The sequence below is a fragment of the Colius striatus genome, chromosome 7, assembly GCF_028858725.1.
Source record: "Colius striatus isolate bColStr4 chromosome 7, bColStr4.1.hap1, whole genome shotgun sequence".
In the NCBI taxonomy this organism is placed as follows: domain Eukaryota; kingdom Metazoa; phylum Chordata; class Aves; order Coliiformes; family Coliidae; genus Colius; species Colius striatus.
In genome coordinates, this window is record NC_084765.1 from 9,772,122 (window position 1) to 9,792,551 (window position 20,430).

General features: G+C 46.4%; 1 protein-coding gene across 5 annotated transcripts in view; it reads right to left on the bottom strand.

Annotated features, from left to right (window-relative positions):
* Positions 1-20,430, bottom strand: part of MICAL2 (microtubule associated monooxygenase, calponin and LIM domain containing 2) — a 129,193-nt gene that overhangs the window by 20,118 nt on the left and 88,645 nt on the right. For all 5 annotated transcript variants that reach the window (XM_061999489.1, XM_061999486.1, XM_061999487.1 and 2 more), the window contains exons 20-24: positions 13,552-13,744; positions 9,443-9,615; positions 8,176-8,250; positions 4,127-4,224; positions 597-1,953 (exon numbers count right to left, since the gene is read on the bottom strand). In XM_061999489.1, coding sequence (XP_061855473.1) covers positions 597-1,953; positions 4,127-4,224; positions 8,176-8,250; positions 9,443-9,615; positions 13,552-13,744 — 1,896 coding nt within the window. The remainder of the gene's footprint in view (positions 1-596; positions 1,954-4,126; positions 4,225-8,175; positions 8,251-9,442; positions 9,616-13,551; positions 13,745-20,430) is intronic.

Below are 20,430 nucleotides of genomic sequence, written 5' to 3' on the forward strand. Positions count from 1 at the left end.
CTCAAATCAAAGAAGGGAATATTAATGACCACAGAGCTCTCAAAAGTATTCCTTCAGTTCTTCCACTGCAGCAGGCAGAGCCGAAGAGACACCTGCTGAGGAAGCACATACACAAAGAAAAGCTTCTCATTCTTGCAGCTGTATTACTTCAGTCTCTGAGGTCCTCATGAAAAGAGATACTAAGTGCATTTCTAATCCTGCACTGGAGGGTTTTGGTGCTCATTCTTCTGCTCACCCACTGGACTCCCCTGTCCATGACACCCTCGGTGTCACAGCAGCGATCACTCTGCCCAGCATCCTACTCCTCTGTCAAGACATTTTCCTGGCCCAAACACATTTGAACAGCAGCGAGCCACAGACCAAACCTGGGTCCAGCAAGCTGTGCTCTGCTTGCAAATCCACTCTGCTCCTTTAAACTGGAAACAACTCCTAAACCTTAACAAAAAAAGGTATTAAGTCTTCCTAAGGAACGATAAATTAAACATAACATACAACAGATATGTGTCTGCACGATTACACACACATCTTATAAATTTTAAGTGCTTTATATAATAACAATAACAATATAATAAAAATAATTCCACTCAAGTCCTCACCTGCAGAAGGATGACATAGTCTGTCTTCTGGAGAATAGTCCTTCAAGAAAGGCACAGGTGAAACAGAAGAATTCCCTTCTCTGTCACAAACTTTACTTCTCAGACTACCAAAGAGTGACCCAAGACTACCCTTCTGTGCAGAGTCACCCAGACTGTCCTTGGAGGTGTTCTTGGGCTCTGGAGATGAAAGAAGGAGGTATTTCTCATTGGAGATAAATATGTCATCCATGGGAGCCCCTGGAGTAGTCTCTTTAAAGGTGAATTTTTCTAAGAGTCCTGGGACATCCTCCACCCTAGTGCAAGATGATTTCTGAGGTATACTGGTTGTCTTGGAAGGCCTGGTGTGAGGGCTGTAGACTGGGAAGGATACCTCCTCACTGTGATCCCTTGGAGATCTCTCTTCAGAGTCAAGAGAAAAATTAGATGGATTTGAGCAAAGTCTCCCATTTCCTAAATATTGCCCTATCCACTCCTCTGTTTTAAGCTCCTGTGGTTGGGTGTTATTTGTTCTATTATTGTTACTGTTCCTTTGGCCTAGGGAATAGTCAGGAGTACTGGGGAAGCTGAAGAAAGTTTGTTCTGAAGACACTTTGACTTTAGTGTCTGAGGACTGCTTTAGTTCTTCTGAAGATGAGGTTAGGGGCTCCAGAATGGACCTTTTGATTGCATTGGCTATAAGCCTCAGTGGGGATTTTGGCTGGCTAGCTGCATGCTCTCTGGCAACTGCACCTGGAATCCGCAGAACATCTTTGGTGTTGACCGGCAAAGCTGATGGAGAACCATCTGCAGAGGGCAGCACAGCACAACCAGATAGTCTGAACACATCTTTACTCCAGTCTGTATCTTTCTCCTCTGAAGTCCACTGTACTCCTTTGTTTCGATACCCTGGGCTGGATCCACCCAAGTCCATCCTGTTTGAATTGTACAAGGGTTGCTGTTGACTACAACACACCAACATTTTTTTGGTCTCCTTTAGTTCTTGCTCAAGGTTTTTTTCTGAGTGCCTTGGTTTTTTGCCATCTTTCTCTTTCAAATCCAGAGGTGACAGTACTTTTGTCTTCCTATTAAAATCTTCTGGCTCAGAGGTATATTTCTGGGTTTTTTTCTTCCAGCCCTGGACTGTGTATGTCCCAACATCACTATCTGTATCTTCAGGCTCAGAAAAATCAGCAGCTAGTACCCCATTCCCAGGAGGGTTCTGTGGAGAACCTCTGGTGCTGCTCTGAAAAGGACAATGGGGCACATAGAGGCAGATGTCTTCAGGCATCTCTCTGGCTTTTTCTTTTCTTTGAAATACTGGGCTGTAGAGTTTGAAATGTCCTCTTGTAACTTCTGGTGTTTTTTTGTAATAAGCTGACTGTAAAATGTATGAAAAAAATATTATTTTAGGGGTAGAAAAATACAGCCAATGTATCTTTTATTTCATGTAATATTTTAATCAATGCTGATCTTAACATAATACTAACAAACCTAACATTTAATAAAATTACACAAATATACAGACATACATATGTAGTTGATGACACAAGGAGAAAAGCTCTTCTCCCCAAAGGGCTAATACTTCTCTGGCAGTGGAGATTTAATACTTCTTTTCATAATTTTAATAATCTAAAATAATGTTATTCATGCTAAGAATCTATAGCATCTTTATGAATTGCCTTTAATCTTTTTCTTAGAAAGAAACGGTCTTGTCTACAGGAAAATAAAGAAGAGTAGATCTGTTCTATTCTCCTGTGTCCATTCCAGTTGCATCTCCTTAGACTTTCCAGCAAGCACAAGAAACCATCAGTCATCCTCTCCAACTGCTTTTATGATATCTCAAACTTATATAGTGAGGGTAGAAATGAATTAAGTGACCCAGAAAAGACCGTAAAATTCAAGACAGTAGTTTTAAACAATTCAATTAGTTCTCTCTTCTGCTTTAGTGAAGATTTAAATTCATTATTCTAGCCTCCAAAATCTTTTGCTGGAGATAGTAGCAAGGGTAAATGTTCACCTTATCTAGCCAGTAGACCAAAACTAGAGGGTTTTTCCTTCTTAAAAGGGAGGCATTTTATCCTCAATGCTACGTGATAATGGATGGTGCGAAGATTCAATTCCTGTTTCCACTTAATGTGCCAGATTGCCAAATTCAAATGGGTGAAGACATTAATCTGTCTGACTTCTCATTTCCCAGAAGCATGAGAAGTAAGGCAATAATGATTGTTCCTTGTTTCACAGTTGTATTTGATGACTAAAATTAATATTGGCCAGGATCTCAGAGAGAAAAACATGAGAAATATAAACAAATAAACACCCTCTTAATCCTCTCTTTAGAGAAGGAAAAAGGCTACTAAGCACTGCTTATAGAGTGGGAGCTGCGTGGAGTCACTTCTCCTCGTGTGTAGCATGGCGAGGCAGCATTGTGCAGCTCTGCTCCCCTGGGACCTTCCCTTCCTGGCCCTATTGTCCTGGACCGGATTTCAACCACCACCGTAGACGTGGAAGACTTGATTTTGTTCTAACGCAGACTCTGAGGTCAAGCAATTTTAAACGTGTTTAACCCAAAGGTGAGGACAATGGGTGAGGACAACGGGCTAGGACATGGAGGATGTGGGCTGGTCTCCACCCGGCTCAAAGTGCAGGGGACATGCTGCCCTTTGCTCAGGATGGTCAGTCACGACTGCTGCACTTACAGCAGGCCCACCCTTCCTCAGCCTTAAAAAAAAGAAACTAAAACCAGCAGAAGAGACAATGGAAATCCTGGGTCCTGGAGGAAGCTGAAGATGCTTCCGAGCTGTGGGAGGTGTGGAGGCAAGAGCCTACAACAAATTAAGAAGTCTTCTGCCCACCGAATGCAAGAGTGAAACATGAGACACAGGCACACCTACAGGCTGTAACAGCCTAAGATCCCCCAGTCTCCTTTGCCAGGTTTCCTATGGCTGCCACCAGCCAAGCTCTTACCTTGGCTCCCAGGTTTGCTCTTCAAGGCCAGTGTTGGCACTTGCCCTTCAGTCAGTGACGCACAGCAACTGATTGGCATTTAAGCCACTCAGGTGTGATACCCTCTCACCCCACTGCTGCTGGCGTGTGGTCTGGCCCAATATGTCACATGTTTCCATCCAGCCCTATTGAGTACACAGGCAGACCAACAGCCTGCTTGGGAGCACTGGGGGTCAGAGGTCTGGGTGACTTCCTCTCCTTTAGGCAGACACTGTGGCACTAATGATATCCCAGTGGCAGCAAAGTCCCATGCTGTGAGGGAAGGGCAGGTGATGGTGCCTACATGGTGGCTAATGTAACAAATTAGTGCTTAGCTCTCAATGCAATTGAGGTCTGAGTCCCACAGCAAACATGACTTAGCTGCATCATTTGGGAATGGTTATATCAATCAGAGCATCAAACTGTCTCTTTTCTCTGCACAGCACAGGCATAACTCCAACTTTAGAGGTTACTTTGAAAGAGAGGAGGATGCTCAGGCAGCCTGTCAAGAGCAGACATGCCTCTACAGTAGCTACATTTGTTTTGCCCTGCACAATGCTCCTTCATACCTGTGTTCGGGATTGATCCTCTCCAGGACCACTTTGACAGCTGGCTGAGGAGTCCTTCCAGTGTAGCCCAGGTTTCTTGCTGGACAATAGAGGGAAGCCTGCCAAAGACACAAATTTTACCATCACAAATGTATTGTTTTTATCTTAAATGAAGTTTGTAATTAAGAACAAAAGTAGAAAGTCAAATGGTCACCTGGATACAGTTGCACCTGAAGAGCTGACATACAGTAATGATGTTTATGGCATCACTCACATGTGTGTGCACACTGTTGAAAATACACATTGACATGTTCAGTGGTGGACCTGAACTGCTTCTACTTTTTGTCTGAACATGGTGAAGCAGCTTTTGAGTTCCCGGAAACTTTCTAGAAAACCATCTCCCTTTAGAGGTCTTTCAGGCCCTAAAGGCAGAGGCAGTCAAAAAAAACCCAACAAAACAGTACCCTTTGGAAGCTTTGGGTATTTCTGAGAAAGGAAGAAAAATTGATGACTTCTGAGAGGGATGTCTGTCAGAATGGGAAGGAAATGGGAAATGCAACCACCTGCAGGCAGTAAGGACAGAAATAATCCTGTAGTCTCCCAAGCCAATCTAACGGGCACTGGAGGCTCTCCTAGGACAGTCAGGTAACTAATCGGTAAAGGCCTTGAACCAAAACTAGCACAGATGGACTTAGACCTGCTGGAAGAAAAAGTAGGGAGATAAACTTGTGCCTGAAGGGAGTCAGGTGAACTCACTAATATTTGTGCCTGGGATAATTTTACATAATAAACTACCTTTGGACAGAAGAAAAGTATCCCTGAGCTAAGGTATTACCATGTCAAACTATAACATGACAAGTATATTTATAGCTGAATCATTAACTCTCAAACACAATTATTAGTTCTGAAAGCCACAAATGATCCCAAAGTAAATTTGGTTCTTCTACATAGGAATTAAAAGCTGCACAAAGACAAAAGCAGCCCACCAGAGAAAAGATAGTTCCTGCACATGGACTTCATAAAAGGCAAGCCAGGAAGAAAGCCTGACCTTTTTTTTCCCTCATAATCTCACCTATTTATTCCCAATCTTGATGTAATTTGTTACATTTGGTCAAGAACAGAGGGAAACAATGTGCTGGAGTTCCTTAAGGAACTCCCACAGAGACAAGCAGGCGGGGGCTGACCTTTATGTTCTGTGAAGTGAATTGAGTCATGGGAAAACATGAGAATCCAGAATTAGGATAAAAAAGGCCCACCATCACCTGTATAAATGAGCCAGGGGGTTAGCCTGATCCACTAAAACCCCAAGCCTCCCACCACAGGCACAAGCCACAACTCAGCACACTGAGGGGAAATGTCATAACATCCATGAGGATGTAAAACCCACAGCTCAGGGGTCTGAAGGGTAACAGTATATGCCCATGGGGAGAATTGCTTCCCACTGCAGGTCTCCTAGGCAGGATAAGGCCTGCACAGGCAAGAACATCCTTCTTTCGCAGGGCTATCTTTCACAGACATAATGAAGTTACTCCCACCAATATGCTGTATTTGCAGCTTCACATTCAAAACAGTCCCTAGGGCACAATCGTGATCTGCTTGGCCCAAAAGCTACTCCAAGTGACCAAGATAAATGACAAGCATGGTTTTCCCTGTGGCTGTGCGACGGGGATTAAAGGTTTTGAAAGGTAATATCCTGCTCTGAGCCTTTCATCTGATATAACCATGACACTGATTTCCTTTCCTTGGCTGCTTACCTCGTGCTGTTTATGAAACATATGTGTTTTGGGAAATAGGTCTGAAAAAGAGACAGATTACTGTTTCATATGAGTGATGATCATATGAATTCTTGTAACCAAATATTAAGTGGATCAAATATAGAAACCAAGACTTACAGTGTTCCTCCAGAGAGTAAAAAATGCTTTTATTCTGCTCCCAATATAGGCTGGATGTGCTTTACACCTAATTTAACAGCGTCCTTGAGGTTCAGACAAACTCTTGTGTCACATAGATTCGCTCTCAAAGGCTTTTAGCTCCCTCTAGAGCCCTTCGGAGGCACATGGATGGTTTTTATAAAATGATGGGAAATGAATTGACAATGGTTAAGCAATGTACTTGCGGGGAACAAACTGAAAATGAGTCAAAATTAAGAGTGAACCCCTCTCATGGTCTTTCTTCTGGTTTGTTTGTTTTTTCCCGGAATAAGCGTATTTTAGTTTGATCTTTTAAAAACAGATCAATCAAAGCAAGATTTTAAAACCAAGACGTTGGTAAAGCCAACCTCTAATGTATAAGCCAATCCCCAAATGCTGTAGGGTGTTCAGGGAGAGTCCCAAGACTTACAGAGATGCCATGGGACTTTGAGGGCACCCTGCTCTACCTCCCCATCCTGAACTTATGACAGCTTTCCCCTCAGTGGGACATCTTGTGCAGCTGCTCTGGAGAGGCCTCACAGAGCACAGTGAGTCCCCACACCTCTGGGATGCAGCAAATCCCTGGGAACACAGTCTGTCTGCCTGTCCATCTGCCCCAGCTGCCTCTCTGGGGATAGCCCATCACAGCATTTGCTGAAGCCGAGCTTGGTGGGAGCATCCTCTTGGGACTGTGAAATAGCCCTGGGCAGCCTGACTGAGATTTACTGAGCTACCTCAGACATGTGACACTGGGGACCTCCAAGGGACATCACTCACATGTACCCACAGGTATCTGACTTGGAGGCAAGCCTGGTGCCAAGACGGAGAGATGCTGTCTCCTCTTTTGAGATGTAAAAATTCATCCCACAGTGAGTACTTGGAAACAATCTTGAGACTTGCTCATGCATTCAAGCCAAGCAAGCCCAGGTGCCTCTGCTTGAGCATTGATCCCATAACAGACGCAGGGATCCTGCTTATTTTGGGAGCAGAGCCTTTAAGGTCTCTGAAGAGACTCTGAGTGGCTGCAGGAATCTGGCTTGTTGCAGAGGGCAGCTGAGGGCAGGGTTAAAGAGAGGCTGTCACCACCGTTCCCCAAAACCCGCTGTCTCCATGCCCAGAAACTGTGGCACTCAGTCACATGCACAAATCCCTTCTTTCTGCTGCTGTACTTTCATGTTTTATATTTAAGGCTGTCAACACCCCAGCCCAACAAACATGACTGCAATTCTACCCAAGCTCTGAGAGGATTTGGGCCACTGGTAAGTTCATTCAGCTCCCATACTGGTATGGCCATTCCTGGCCAGTCCCTGTGAGTCCTTAGTAGGGCCTGGGCAGACACTGTGTGCCCTTGCAGAGGGGCTGTACCACGGTGGGCAGGTAACCCTCTCTGAAGCAGCAGAGGTGGGACCAAGGCCGGCTGGGGACAGCTTGTTTTGAGATGATAGCCCAGGGAGAAGATTGCTTAGATGCAGCCTCAGCTCTGAGGGGAAACCACACTGTGTGTCAGAAGTGAACTGAGAACAGACTTCACCACTATCCAAATTACTGTATTCCCATGTGATTCCAATGGGCTGGGACTGTCAGTCAAAATGGAGTGAAGGTGCTGGAGAACAAGGACTTGTAGCTTGTATTTTCAGCAGCTCACTGTTTGGGATGCACTGCTTGCACTGTTTGTACTCTCTCCCATTCAGAAATATCACTCAGAAACATCATCTGTTTTTTTTCTGAGAAAAAAAGAGAGATGACAGAGTACCTGTAGATGGGTGTAAATAGGCACCTCTGGGAGCATTTCCAATAAGTGATACTTAAAACATTAGACCCAGCATCACCCCTTATCACAAGTAATCAGAGTAGGCAGGGCTAGAGGCAGGATATGCAGCTCTGAGACAGTGGTGTATTTTCATGGCTGCAAAATTACAGTGGACACCACTTGCTGGTGGGTATAATAATGTAGGGAACAGTCACACAGAAAGGGAAAATGAACTTGTAGGGCAAGAAATGAAATATTTGGTGCATTTTAGACTGCTGTTTTCCCATCTAATGACTCAAAACCACAAACTTGTTCAAGGAAAGGGGGAGAAATTTGAGAGACATTTGAGAGACAGGAAAAGAGAAGACAGCACAAATACAAGATACAATCAGTCCTCAGCCTTTACTTACTCGTTTGGAGTTTTCTCCTCCAATTCTGATACTTATTTAATGCTGTGGAGTGAAAACTGTTGGCTCTCTGGAGTACTGAAGAGAAACAGAAAAGAGATGTGGTCAGCTAATGCAGCAAAAGACAGAGAAGGGGGGGGGGGAGATAAAAGGGTGGGGGAGAGAGAAGGGAAGGGGGAAAAAAAAGGACAGAGAAGGGGGGAAAAATAGAAGAAAGGAAACCAATCATCCAGCAAACCCCAAACAAGAGGAAGGGATTTAGTGTTTTCAATCCCCGTCCTCTCCGTGCTGTCCGGTCCCCGCGGCAGCCGGGAGAGGGCACCAGGCACCCGCCGCCAGCGCAGCCCATGGAGCGCCAGGGAGTGCGGGCAGCGGCAGCTGCTGCGTCCTCACCTGTCCCCGAACCAGCGCCCGCTCCTTCCTCCGGGGAGCAGAAAGGCGCACAGACAGACAGAGAGGGGCGAGACTGAAGAGGTCAAAACCTAGGCATGCTGTCATGCAGGTGGGTGAGGATGCCGAGCTGAGGGAAGGGCTGCACATGGACATCTAGATAACACCACGGCACGGTGGAGAGGCAGGTGATGATGGGGAGGAAGGGGACATGAACAGCCAGGAGTTGGGGAGAGCGTGAAATCGAGGAGAAAACTTAAATTGTTGTATGAAATCCCCTATTTTCTGTTTGGATTAGGAATGCATGTTGATGGCTTTTTATGCTCTGCAAACTCATTTCTTTGACTATTGCAGGGGTGGGGGGGGTGGGGCGAGGAGAGGGCTCGAGCTGCACATCTTTTAATTTTGACATTCTCCAGCTCCAGAAAGGCGTTTCCATGTGTGGGCTGGCTGTTCCTAAAGCTCTCCCTACTTCCCTGCTAGCTATAGCCTTTCCTCCTTGTGCTTTCACTAGATAGAAACATTTTAAGCAGTTACTAATAGACATACTAATTGAACCAAGCAGAGCTCTCTAGCGCCTCCCGACGTCAGCCTTGCCCGAACCACACTGCAGGTATTGCACCAGCTGTTAATAACATTCAAACTTTTTATTGATGGGAGAAAATTAATCCCACCCCTGCAAGCATGAGGCACAATTACTCCAGGTTACCCTGCATCATGCTGTTTCAGCTACAGCACACAAAAGGTGGAAATTCCCCCTAAAACCAGACCCCATTAACAGGTACAGACCTGGCTATGTGGCAGGCAACAATCTGCTTTGAAACCTCTCCAGCCCTCAGGAGAGGCTGCTGGAGCATCCCCGAATCAGGACGCTGCTTACCATCTGCAACTGTGGATGTTTTGGGGCTCTCCTCCTGTGCCACAGGGCTCCTGGTGAGCGATGCCCACCTCCGGACAGGGCTCAGGCAGGCAGGGGGCTCTGGCAGCAACATCTGTCCTTCACTCACTTCAGAGTTCGGTGAGTCTCCGTTAAAGTCAGACTCCAGCTCAGAGCTATGAGGAAACAAAGGTGAGATGGAAAGGAAGTGGGACATGTCAGAAGACTCATGGAATGGAAGTATTCTCCTTCAGTGTCAGCACTGACAACCATGCGGACAGCGGAGAAATAGAATAGAGTCGACATCCTTATTTTGCTTGTTGTCATTACTATAGGACTGTGGTTTGCATAGGTGCTACAAAGCTATCCCTATTCCCATCAGGCTTTTGCTGCCTGGATTGGCACCCACAATTGCTACATTCAGCATCTGAAATCTCTCATTGAGAGAAACTTGGGGTGAAATACCACGCCGCTTGCTTGTCAAGGACTGGCTCTTCTTCCCCCAAGGCTGTACAAAGATGAAGGGAAATTGCAGCATTTGCCATGCCATAATCCACCTAGAAGCAAGACACAAGGGTCAAAACTCTGCACTTTTCAGCTTTTTCCCCACAGATTTTTTGGAAATAAGAAGCATGGCATAGGGAACTCGCAGGAGGCCAAGGCCAGGTCAGCCCAATCAGACCACAAAGCACTTGCAATTCAATAGGCTTATTGCTGGACCTTACCTCATCTCCCATCTGGGAACTGGAACCAACTTCCCTTTCTGGGTGGCAGTGACTGCCAAGTGCCCAGCACTTGGCAAGTGGCAGGGGACGCCCAGTCCCCTTTGCATGGGCACTGCCAGCAGAAGATAAAGCCAAGGTGGGTGAGGAAATACTGAGGGCAGGGAGGCTTTCCTAGCCCTCAGCAGTTCAGGGCAACCCATGCTGGAAATCATACAGCATCAACCATTTCCACCCTGAGGTAACAGACATCCTGCTGAAATCCACAGCTTGGGTGAGGCCTCTGTGAAACTCAGGTATTTTGTTATTGCAAAAGTTGGGTATTATTGTTATTGCAGCAGCAACTGTTACTTATTGTTACCTACCATGTGTCAGACACCTCAGAGCCCTTGGGAGGGGTTGGGAGCACATCGAGCTGCTGAGCTTGGTCCTGACCCCACTTCATGGTGCTGCCATACAGAAAAAGGAGGGAGCCTGGAGGAGAGGGGTGAGGACAGCCACAGGGCATAGGCAAGAAGCTGGAGGAGATTGTAAACATCAGTCTCAGAAGACTGAGTGAAGCTATGTGAACAGCCTTGCATGAACATGCACAAGGCACCTACGGGGAAGAGGCAAAGAGAGCCACCGGGACAGCCCATGGAACAGTAAGCACAGTGAGGCAACTGAGCTGATCACAGAGGTAGATTCAGCATCTCTTTCCTTAAAGGTAATTAAAAATATGCCACACAAACACATGAGAATAGCACACACACAGTGACCTTGCCTCTGGGTGGGAGAACAACTGTTTGAAGTGATTATTAGCCCTTTTCTTCAATAACCACGGGATTTCTTTCTTCTCCAAAGACCAGTCACAAAGACAGACACTTCCAGGCCTTCTGATGTGACCACATTCCCACTGACACAAATCATCGTGCCACCATCCCACTCAACTTATTTTTAATGCAAACAATACTGCTAACCCAATTCATAGATGTACTATGATGATTAATAGCTCTGGCTTAAAAAAAAAGAGGAGGTTATGCCATGAGTAGTGCTGTTGGCATGACAGAAGAAAGCTGGTTTGTGTTTATACAGCACTGCTTTGTAGAAAGTAAAGATTTATTGTAACAGCTCAAGGCACAGCACAGGAGGCAGGAGAAGGAAGAGCTAAAGGAAAGGCTGCAGATACTATCAAGACAGGGTAAATGCCATATGGGTAGTGTCTGCCAGTCCTGCACCTCGCTTGGCACGGATAGCAGTGCTGAGAGGCTGAGGCCAGTGAGGATGGGAGTGCAGCTCCAGGTATGCTGCTCGCCTGGTAGGCTCAATCAGAGTGATCTTAAATTTCATCACTAACACATACTTTTTAGGTGTCTTTCAAGCTGTGTCAAACATTCATATATATATATATATAAATATCTGAAGTCTTTGACAGCTGAGATGCTGCGTGGATGGGGAGATATCACACTGAGATTTGGCAGAGCGCCACACAGAGACCTGTCATTAACATTGATTGATATATTTCTGTTTTCAAAAGCAAAAGGTTTCTATTTTCCTTGGCTGGCAAAAATGTATGTGCTACAGTACAAAGCTTCTCCTCTGATCTCTGCTTGATAGGTGGTCATTATTCACAAGTATCTAAAGCCTGAACTGCAAGGCTGTGTCACTGAGCTGGTTGTTTTCCCCGTCCCACTGCATGCCCCACAGCCAGCTCAGCTGGGCCATTTGTCACTTGCTGCCTCTCTCATCCCCCTTTATAGGCAGAGGCTGGCCCGCCAAAGCAGCAGGAGGCCAAGAGAGGTGAGGGGCAGCCTCAGAGCTGCTGGCACCAGTCACAGTGGTGACAGACATGGCGTCACCCCTCCGCTGTGTCCTGCTGGCAGGGAATCAGGGGCCTTGCCCTCTGGCCACAGGGAAGGGAGCTGATCCCTCAGAGAAGAAGGATCAGCCAACTCCACTCACTGCCCAGGCACCCCGGGGGCTACACGAGCCGTAGGGTATTAGCAAGAGATATGAGCACATGCTCTGCAGTAGGGTCTGTCACACAGGTAGGAAGCTGTGCCCTGAGCTCTACATCCCCCTTGGGCAGAGGAATCTGAGGCAGGTTCATTTCTCCCTGGAAAAGCACTCAGAACACATTTTAAACCACCACAGGAAACAGGGAGACAGGGAACTTCTGGAGAGACCACAGTGGAGGGCCACAAAGATGATCAGTGGACTGAAACATCTTTCTTATGAAGAAAGGCTGTGAGACCTGGGGCTGTTCAGCCTGGAGAAGACTCAGGGGGGACCTCAACAATGCTTATAAATACCTGAAGGGCGGGTGTCAAGATGATGAGGCAACACTTTTTTTCTGTGGTACCCAGAGACAGAGCAAGGGGTAATGGGTATACAGTGGAACACAGAAAGTTCCACTTAAACACAATGAAAAACTTTTTTCCTGTGAGAGTGAGGGAGCCCTGGCACAGGCTGCCCAGGGAGGGTGTGGAGTCTCCTTCTCTGGAGGCTTTCAAAATGCACCTGGACATGTTCCTACCTGATTGAGGTGAACTTGCTTTAGCAAGGGAGTTGAACTAGATGATCTCGTGAGGTCTCTTCTAACCCCTACCATTCTGTAATTCTATGAATAGCAGAAAGTTGCATTTCTGAAAGCATTACTCTCCACAAGCTACACACAGCACCATGAATAGGTGTTTAAAGGATGTCAAGATTTGAATGAGCTTCCTTACAGAGCAATATCTCTCTGTTTGCAACAGTTGGCTTTGGGTTTGCCTTTTTGTTTTTTCTTTCTTCCTCCTACACTTCCTCTCTTAATTCTCAGAAAGGAAAACTGCTTTACTTGGGACATATCAATCTAATCTTTACACAGAATGAACTCCCACAGAATCCTGCTCAGAAAGCCAATTCATTCTAATTTATACACAGAAATCAAGCTTCCTCTGACAGATCTCCAAGGATCATCAAATTTCAGATTTCTTAAGGGTGGGTAGGTCTTCAAATGTGACAAGAGAGGCCCAGGGTGTGGAGCTGCAGGATGATACCCAAGGTGGGAGGTGGCCACGTGACAAGGATGCACCTTTTGCCACAACACATCCACTGCCCTAATCCCTTAACTGACATTTTTTGTTACATGAGGAGCTGAACCCAGACTGATTAGGGCAATGTTTTTCTCTCTGATTCTGGTCTGTGTGGGATGTAAATGTTTGAAGACTTCCTGCAAAGTGAGTCATGGGTCTGGGAAGTTTATGGTTGTGGTAAAGAACAATTGTTATTCTGAGTGGTTTGCCTTCCCCCCTCTCCCCGCCCCAGTTTTCAGTACTATGTTTTGTTATGTTTTTCTTCAGCATTCCAGATAAAACCAAGCTGCTGTTATGGGGTTTTTTTTATAGGTTTACTTATATTTTCAAGTACCTGCTTGCATCACTGGTGATCATGACTCGGATAGCAAGAAGGTTGTGCTCAGTCATCTCCTCCTCAGGGATGACCCTCACGGTGGCCCACTCAGGGGAAGGGGGTGAGAACCAACTCTCCAAGTCGAGATGCTCAGGGATGCTCTTCACCTTCTTCGGGGAGGTAGGCACATCAGCTGTGGGCAGGTAGTGGTCTGGGAACAAAGCAATAGAAGGATGTTAGAGGAGAGGAGTCCATGGGAGGGACTTCACCCCTGAATTTGGGTAGTCCTTGGCCATCACCAGCGGTTTCCACATGGGGCCTCATACTGTCCCCACAGGCACAGGAGAGGTGTGTGCACTGACAACCTGGCACAACAAGGACATCCCTTCAACTCAGCACAGCCCTGCCAGGGCTTGATGGCTCAGAGGAAGAGAGAACTCCTCCAGGGGCAGCCTCAGCTTTTCAGCTGATGGCCATCAGGCTGGTGCCTGGTGGCAGCAGTAAGATGTGTGCCAGCCACACAAGTAGAGATTTACAATCTCTTCTCAAGGCCCTGTTTTATATGTGTATGTGGCAGGAAGCAGATGGACCTACTTGCTCAGACACTTTTAGCCTGAGCCTAAACTTCAGCCCTGTTGCAAGTTCAGATCAACTTAGGACAGCAGGAGTGAGCAAAATAAAACCAACATGAAGAGCCTGTGTTTAAGTGTGTACTTCAAATATAGACACCTATTTGGGGAAAGAAGCAGCATCACAGCAGTTTAACAGCACCATCCTTGAACTTCACATTCAGGCAGGAGGAATGAGAAATAAAGCCAAGTTTCCCTTGCTCACCCCAGGTGAGGCAGAATGGAGCCAAAGACAGGAGATCATCTGTCCCTGTGAAATCCTGAATTTCTAAACAACCTCATCTGTCCACAAACTTCTGCAAAAGCAAATAGAAACATATCTGCAAAAGTTCCCCTGGGACCCAGAGCAGAAGGGAAAAATGACAAGCTCCAGGAGAGTGGTTTCACTGTGTTCATCTCCCACGTGTGGTGCTTTGGCCACATTTAATTCAACACTGTTCCTTCTAATTTAAAAAAAAAAAAGCAAACAACAAAACAAAACCAAAATCAGATCTGGGACATGACTTATTTTCTCATTTATTACAGCAAACTATCTAGTAAACATCAATAAAGCTCTTCTTTAACTTGCAGCTCCTCAATTTATTGCTGCAGTGCACTCATCCCGTCATCTACCTTGCAAGTTGTTTTTAGCTTGAATGACACATGTTTGCATGGCTTCAACACCGAAAACAAACCTGCCAGGAGCAAAAGCATTATGGGCAGATCTCAGATGCACCAAGGGGATTACACAGACCTAAGAAGCAGCAGTTCCCAGCCTGTGCCCTTGCGCCTGTCCCCAGGGGTTGCCTCTGGCTGTTCACTTGCACGCGAGTGGCAGTGGCGGTGGGCGCTGAAGTGCATGGGAACAGACACAGGAGATATACAATCCACATTATGCCAAGCTCCAGCCCTGTCTTGGATCCCTTAGTCCGTCTCTCTCTTTGTTACCATTTTTGTGGAGCTGTGAAACAAAGTCCTCAAAATAAGTGGTGACAGCAGAGCTATGCTTTTATTTTGCATGCTTTGTGCAGCTCCCAGCCTCCCCTAGGAAAACAAAACTGGTGTTCTGAGCTTCTGCACCTCCCAGTTATTATTTGTGCTCATCCTCTTTCTACGTTTGAAAACAAGCACCATGGAGGCAAGCCCAGATGCTGGTGGCAGGAATGACTGCTCTACGGGTACAGCTCTCGTGCTGCCCAGGTGAAGTTCCCTCACTTGCATTCACAGACTAATATTTACAGTCTTTTTTTTTAAATATATATATAGTTTTATGGTGACACTTTACCCAAGCAGTACAGAGCACTGTACTTTTCAAAAGGCTGCGGTGAGCTCTGAGTTTCCACCCTTCATAAAACTCAATGTCTTTTCCTGGCTTGAAAACTCCTCAGGACTTCACTGTCCACAAGAGCTTTCTGTGTTTTGTTTTGTTTTTAAATCCTTCTACTTCTATGTACAAGAAACCAAGGAGGAAGATGGTCCCCATGTGAAAACACCTGCTCAAGATCCACATCCAGCTCACTAGCACCACAGCAGCCATGTGTTTCTTAACCAGAGAGATTTTGTTCCCTTTGGGAGATGGAGCATATTCAGACATAAAAATTGGAGAGGGATGACTTCCACCTTGTCCCAGACAGGCCACCCACCTGAAAGCTGCTTGTGAGGGCTCACAGGTCAGCAAGGCACGGTGGCCCGCAGCAGGGCACAGCTGCCCTACCTCACGCTGAGGCACAAAACCCTCCTGAGAGCAGCCCCCTTTCCCTCAGAGCTGGGCTAGACCATGACATGCCATTTCTACTCTCCAGAAGCAAAGGACAAAGCAGTATTGTGAGTCAGTGTGTAAAATCTACATCCTTAACTCAACTTTCTCATTAAAAGATGCTGCATTTTATATGAAAATCAGAACAAGAAAAACCAAACAAAAGTTTGTTAGTTCCATCCATAAACTTTCCATCTATCTGGCAATAAGCACAGACCTAGGTCACTGCAAGTGGTTGTTAAAGATTTGCCATTTGCTTGCACAGTCAGTACATATTCCCTTTCCATCCCATGCAATGCTTTCCCCACCATGCTAACAGGAAAGATGAGAAAACATGTTTATGACTAACAGACACACAGCTGGAGAGCATTGAAATCCACAGACAGACAGACTACCTAAAATGATTCCCAGTGTGGTTCCTGAATGTGAACAGATTTTCAGTCAACAAGTTCCTCTGAAATAGCCCATGGCATGGTTTTCAGTCATTATAGGCATAATAGAGTTGGTGAAGGACCTCAGGATGTCATCCAGGCCACACAATGATGGTGAGGTATGACATTGCCACCTCTCTGAAGAGTTCTGCTTTCTTTTCTTTTCTTTTCTTTTCTTTTCTTTTCTTTTCTTTTCTTTTCTTTTCTTTTCTTTTCTTTTCTTTTCTTTTCTTTTCTTTTCTTTTCTTTTCTTTTCTTTTCTTTTCTTTTCTTTTCTTTTCTTTTCTTTTCTTTTCATCATGGTATCTCACCTTCACAGAATCACAGAATGGTAGGGGTTGGAAGGGACCTCTAGAGATCACCGAGTCCAACCCCCCTGCTCTAGCAGGTCTGCCTAGATCAGGTTGCACAGGAATGCCTCCAGGCAAGTTTTGAAAACTTCCAGAGAAGGAGACTTCCGCAGCTCTTGAATTCTGTACCCAGAAGCTGACTCTCTCAGGAATCTGCCAGCCAAGCCCTTTCTGACCAAGATAAGTTTGCATTCCCAGCAATCAGGTTTAAGATGATCACCCTGCATTAGCATCCACCTCTATCTAGTGAAAGATGTCCCTGCCGAGTTGGACTGAGGGCCCTTCCAACCCAAATCACTCCAGGATTAGAAAGCAAACCCACTCTTTACTACCATATGCAATCCATAGTCGTATTGTGACATATGAAGTTGAACAAACTATGCTGCACTGAACTCCATAAAAGAGGTGACTGGATGGCCTCAGTGTTCCAGCGTGTGGGACTCCCACATGTGCACAACTCACGCACTGAGTTATACCTTCTGCAGGACATTTGAAAAGATTCAAGTTAGCACTGCAGTTTCTCATTGCAGACCTGCACCTTGGGTAACATGCTCAAACAAAAGGCAAAGATCAAGGGTGGGTTTTTTTTTTTTTGTAGGCTCTGATGACATTACACAAGTGGACTGGTCTCTCCTAAACATCAAGCAGCCCTTCCTGCAGCAGTGGCCTGAAGCCCCAGGCCTGCAGGTGAAACAAACACAACCCTACAAAGCACTCCAGGCTCCCCCAGGAGACAGACCAGAATCCCCCAGAACAAGAGGGTTCAACAGGCAGGCTGAGTACAGAGAGCAGCAACAAGCTGCTGCTGGATTTGTGGAAACACCATGAAGGAAGAGCGTGGCCGATGGAAACAAAAGGCCGGAGGCTCTGCAGGCCTGGAGCCTGCTGGGCAATCATGACCTGTCTCTCCATAGCAACGCAAACTCCACCAGCCATCAGCTGCAACTCCACCACAGGCCATCGCTGCCCTTAATTTTAAATGAGTATCAAAAAGCACACACATGATCTGGTATAAACAAGGAATTTAAAAAGAAAGCAGAGACTTCTTTAAAACTCTTACTTTGCACAAAAAGATGGGAAGGGCTGTTAGAACTAATTTCTCCTGATTGAGCTCAAATGCTGAGTACTTTTTGTGGTACACATATATGCTCCTGGCCACATTGTAAGTCAGGTCCTCGGTAAGACATCAGCACAGTGATGCTGAGCTGGAGGACACTGGGTTTTTTGAAATCTGACTCCAGGGTGGAAACCAAGCTCTAGACCTCAGTGCCCTCCTTCCCATCACACTGCAGGCTGAGTTAAGCACCTCAGACCAGTACTTCTAATGACCATTGCAGTTAGCTGGTCATGTACTGAGCTGGCTGATAACCTGGCCCTTGTGGAGGAGGCAGACAGAGCCTTGCTGGAGGCTGAGCTGTGCTCAGGCAGGGCACATAATGCTAAGCCATTTGACACTTCTGGGCATGTGTAACAGCCCCCTTACTCTCTGGGGAAACTCAAGCTCTAAGGACTAAGGTGGACATTCATTTTGTAAGTCCAAGGTGATATCTAATTTCCTCCCCAGGGCATTTTTTTTACTAGAAGCTAAGTGACTGAGTCAGAGGAATTGAACTTTATAAGATAAACACATACAATGTAAAAGCTAAAGAGGCATCCGGTCTGCAGGACAGAAAAGGGTACAGCCTCATTTCCTGTCAAGGCAAACTGGTGCTGTGCCACTGACCTCTGTGGGGCAGCACCAGACGGTGTCAGACGAGACCGCGGTCCTCAGGAAACAGTTACCCAAAATAGCATTTGCGTAAGATCTTACTTCATTCCCATCACACTCATCACTTCAGATTTCCTACTATCTATGTCTCAGCATGCTAAAGACCTCCAGCAGTGAGTACGCCAGCTCTCCAACACAATTTGGACTTTAGTCCCTACTAATCCTTTGCCAAAATGTTCAAATAACATACCCGGGGCAGACAGACAAGCTGTGCATGGGAAGGCGTTAATCTTCGGCCGGACTCATCTGACCAGAACGGTCACACGAGCTGGGCTGCAGCGACAGGCAGCATGTGCTGTGAGCACCTCACAGCACGCTTCAGCCCAGCTCAAGTGGAAACACCCAAATGACAACTGACCTAGGGTTTTCAGTGCTGTAGATTCCCAAGTTAGTCAGTACAAGCAAGTCAAGGAGCTACTGTGCCAATTTCCAACCATTCCACATCCCTTGGCGCTTTCCTGCATGGGATGCAAGCAGCAGGACATCAGAACAACCCTTCTGGCTCCGCTCAGTAGGAGCAGCACGTCCTTCCCTCTTTGCACACCCTGGTGTTGCTGCTGGATGGTTTATAGACTACACTTACACAACTGTAATTTGCTGTCTGAAGGTCTGTTGGGATTAAGAAAATTCATTTTCCATTCCTTAAGTTGTTGTTAACCTCCTCCTTACTCTGCTGTCAGCCACATATGATGGTGCTTCCTCATCCATCATGCCACACTGGTGCTTTGTTTTGGTCACACCATTGTGTAACCATTCTCATTCTTTCTCATTCATCTCCTGATTCTTCTCTCTCCTCTCCTGTGCAAAGCACACTATGCCTTGCTTAACTGATCCCCTACCTCTTGGCTGCCTTTTCCCAGCAGTCCTTTTGCAGGGTGATGTCCTTACTACTACCTGCCAGGTAGGAAGCCTCTGGGTGCTCCCTGACCTCCTCTTCCAGCTCCAAACCGCAACAGCCTTCACCCAGCTGCAGGCTGGCTCTGGTACCCAGCTGGGTCGTTTCTGGGGTGGAGGACATCCTGCTCCAGAGCAGGTGGACCTGGCACAAGGTGTGAGCTTGGAGAGGCTCTGTTATTCAAAGCAACAAGAATAGCTCAGCAGCCTCCTGCTTCCTCTTCCTAAACCATGTGACAAAACCATAGGTTTTCAGTTAACAGCAGAGCTGGGCTGGGTTGCTGCACGTTGGGCAATGGCTGCCCTTTGGTGCTGGGCACAGTGCAGGCAGGAGGTGAGGCTGCTCTCACCCCTGCTTGCCCGAGGGCATCAACCAAGGGGCATGCTGCCCGGGGCGTGGGTGACTGGCCTTTGGAGAACACACTGCCTGCCTGGCCAAAGCCTGTGCTGAGCTGATTGATTTGCTTTAGTACTAGATTGGCAGCGGCACTTTCACACATGAGCTCTACCATCTGTCTCTTCAGTGCAAGTGTCTCTCCTCACTCAGAGGTCTCCTAATCGGAGTCCTTGACTGGCTTGTACTGGGAGCAGATAGCATGGCTTTGGGTTTTTTTTAGTTTGGTTGTTTTTTTTATGTAAGTGATGGAGCTTAGTTGCCTTCAGTTATTTAAACAACAGCAAGGCAGCCAGTGATTTCAACAGAACAATCCCTATATTCATCTGTCCCTCCCACTCAAACATGATGAAAAAATTGGATAAACAAATTCTCCTTTATATTTCAAAACCCACTCCATCCTCCTCACACAGGGAGAGGAACGATTGTTTTCCTTACAGGGCAAGGATTTGGCTAAACCATGTGGTAACCAAGAAGTATTCCTAAAGATTCATCCCCAGGGCTCACATGCAGCCGGTGCTAACCCTGACATCAGAGCTGTTCAAAACGTGCTCTAATGTACAGGCTTGGCCAAACAGCCCCTGCAGACCCCACAGGCAGATGCAAACCACTCTCCAGTAAAACATGCTTTTGTTCTCCATTGTCACGCCAAGTTTTCTCAATTCAGCATTGAGCTTTAGGGGAGGGCAGGCTGTA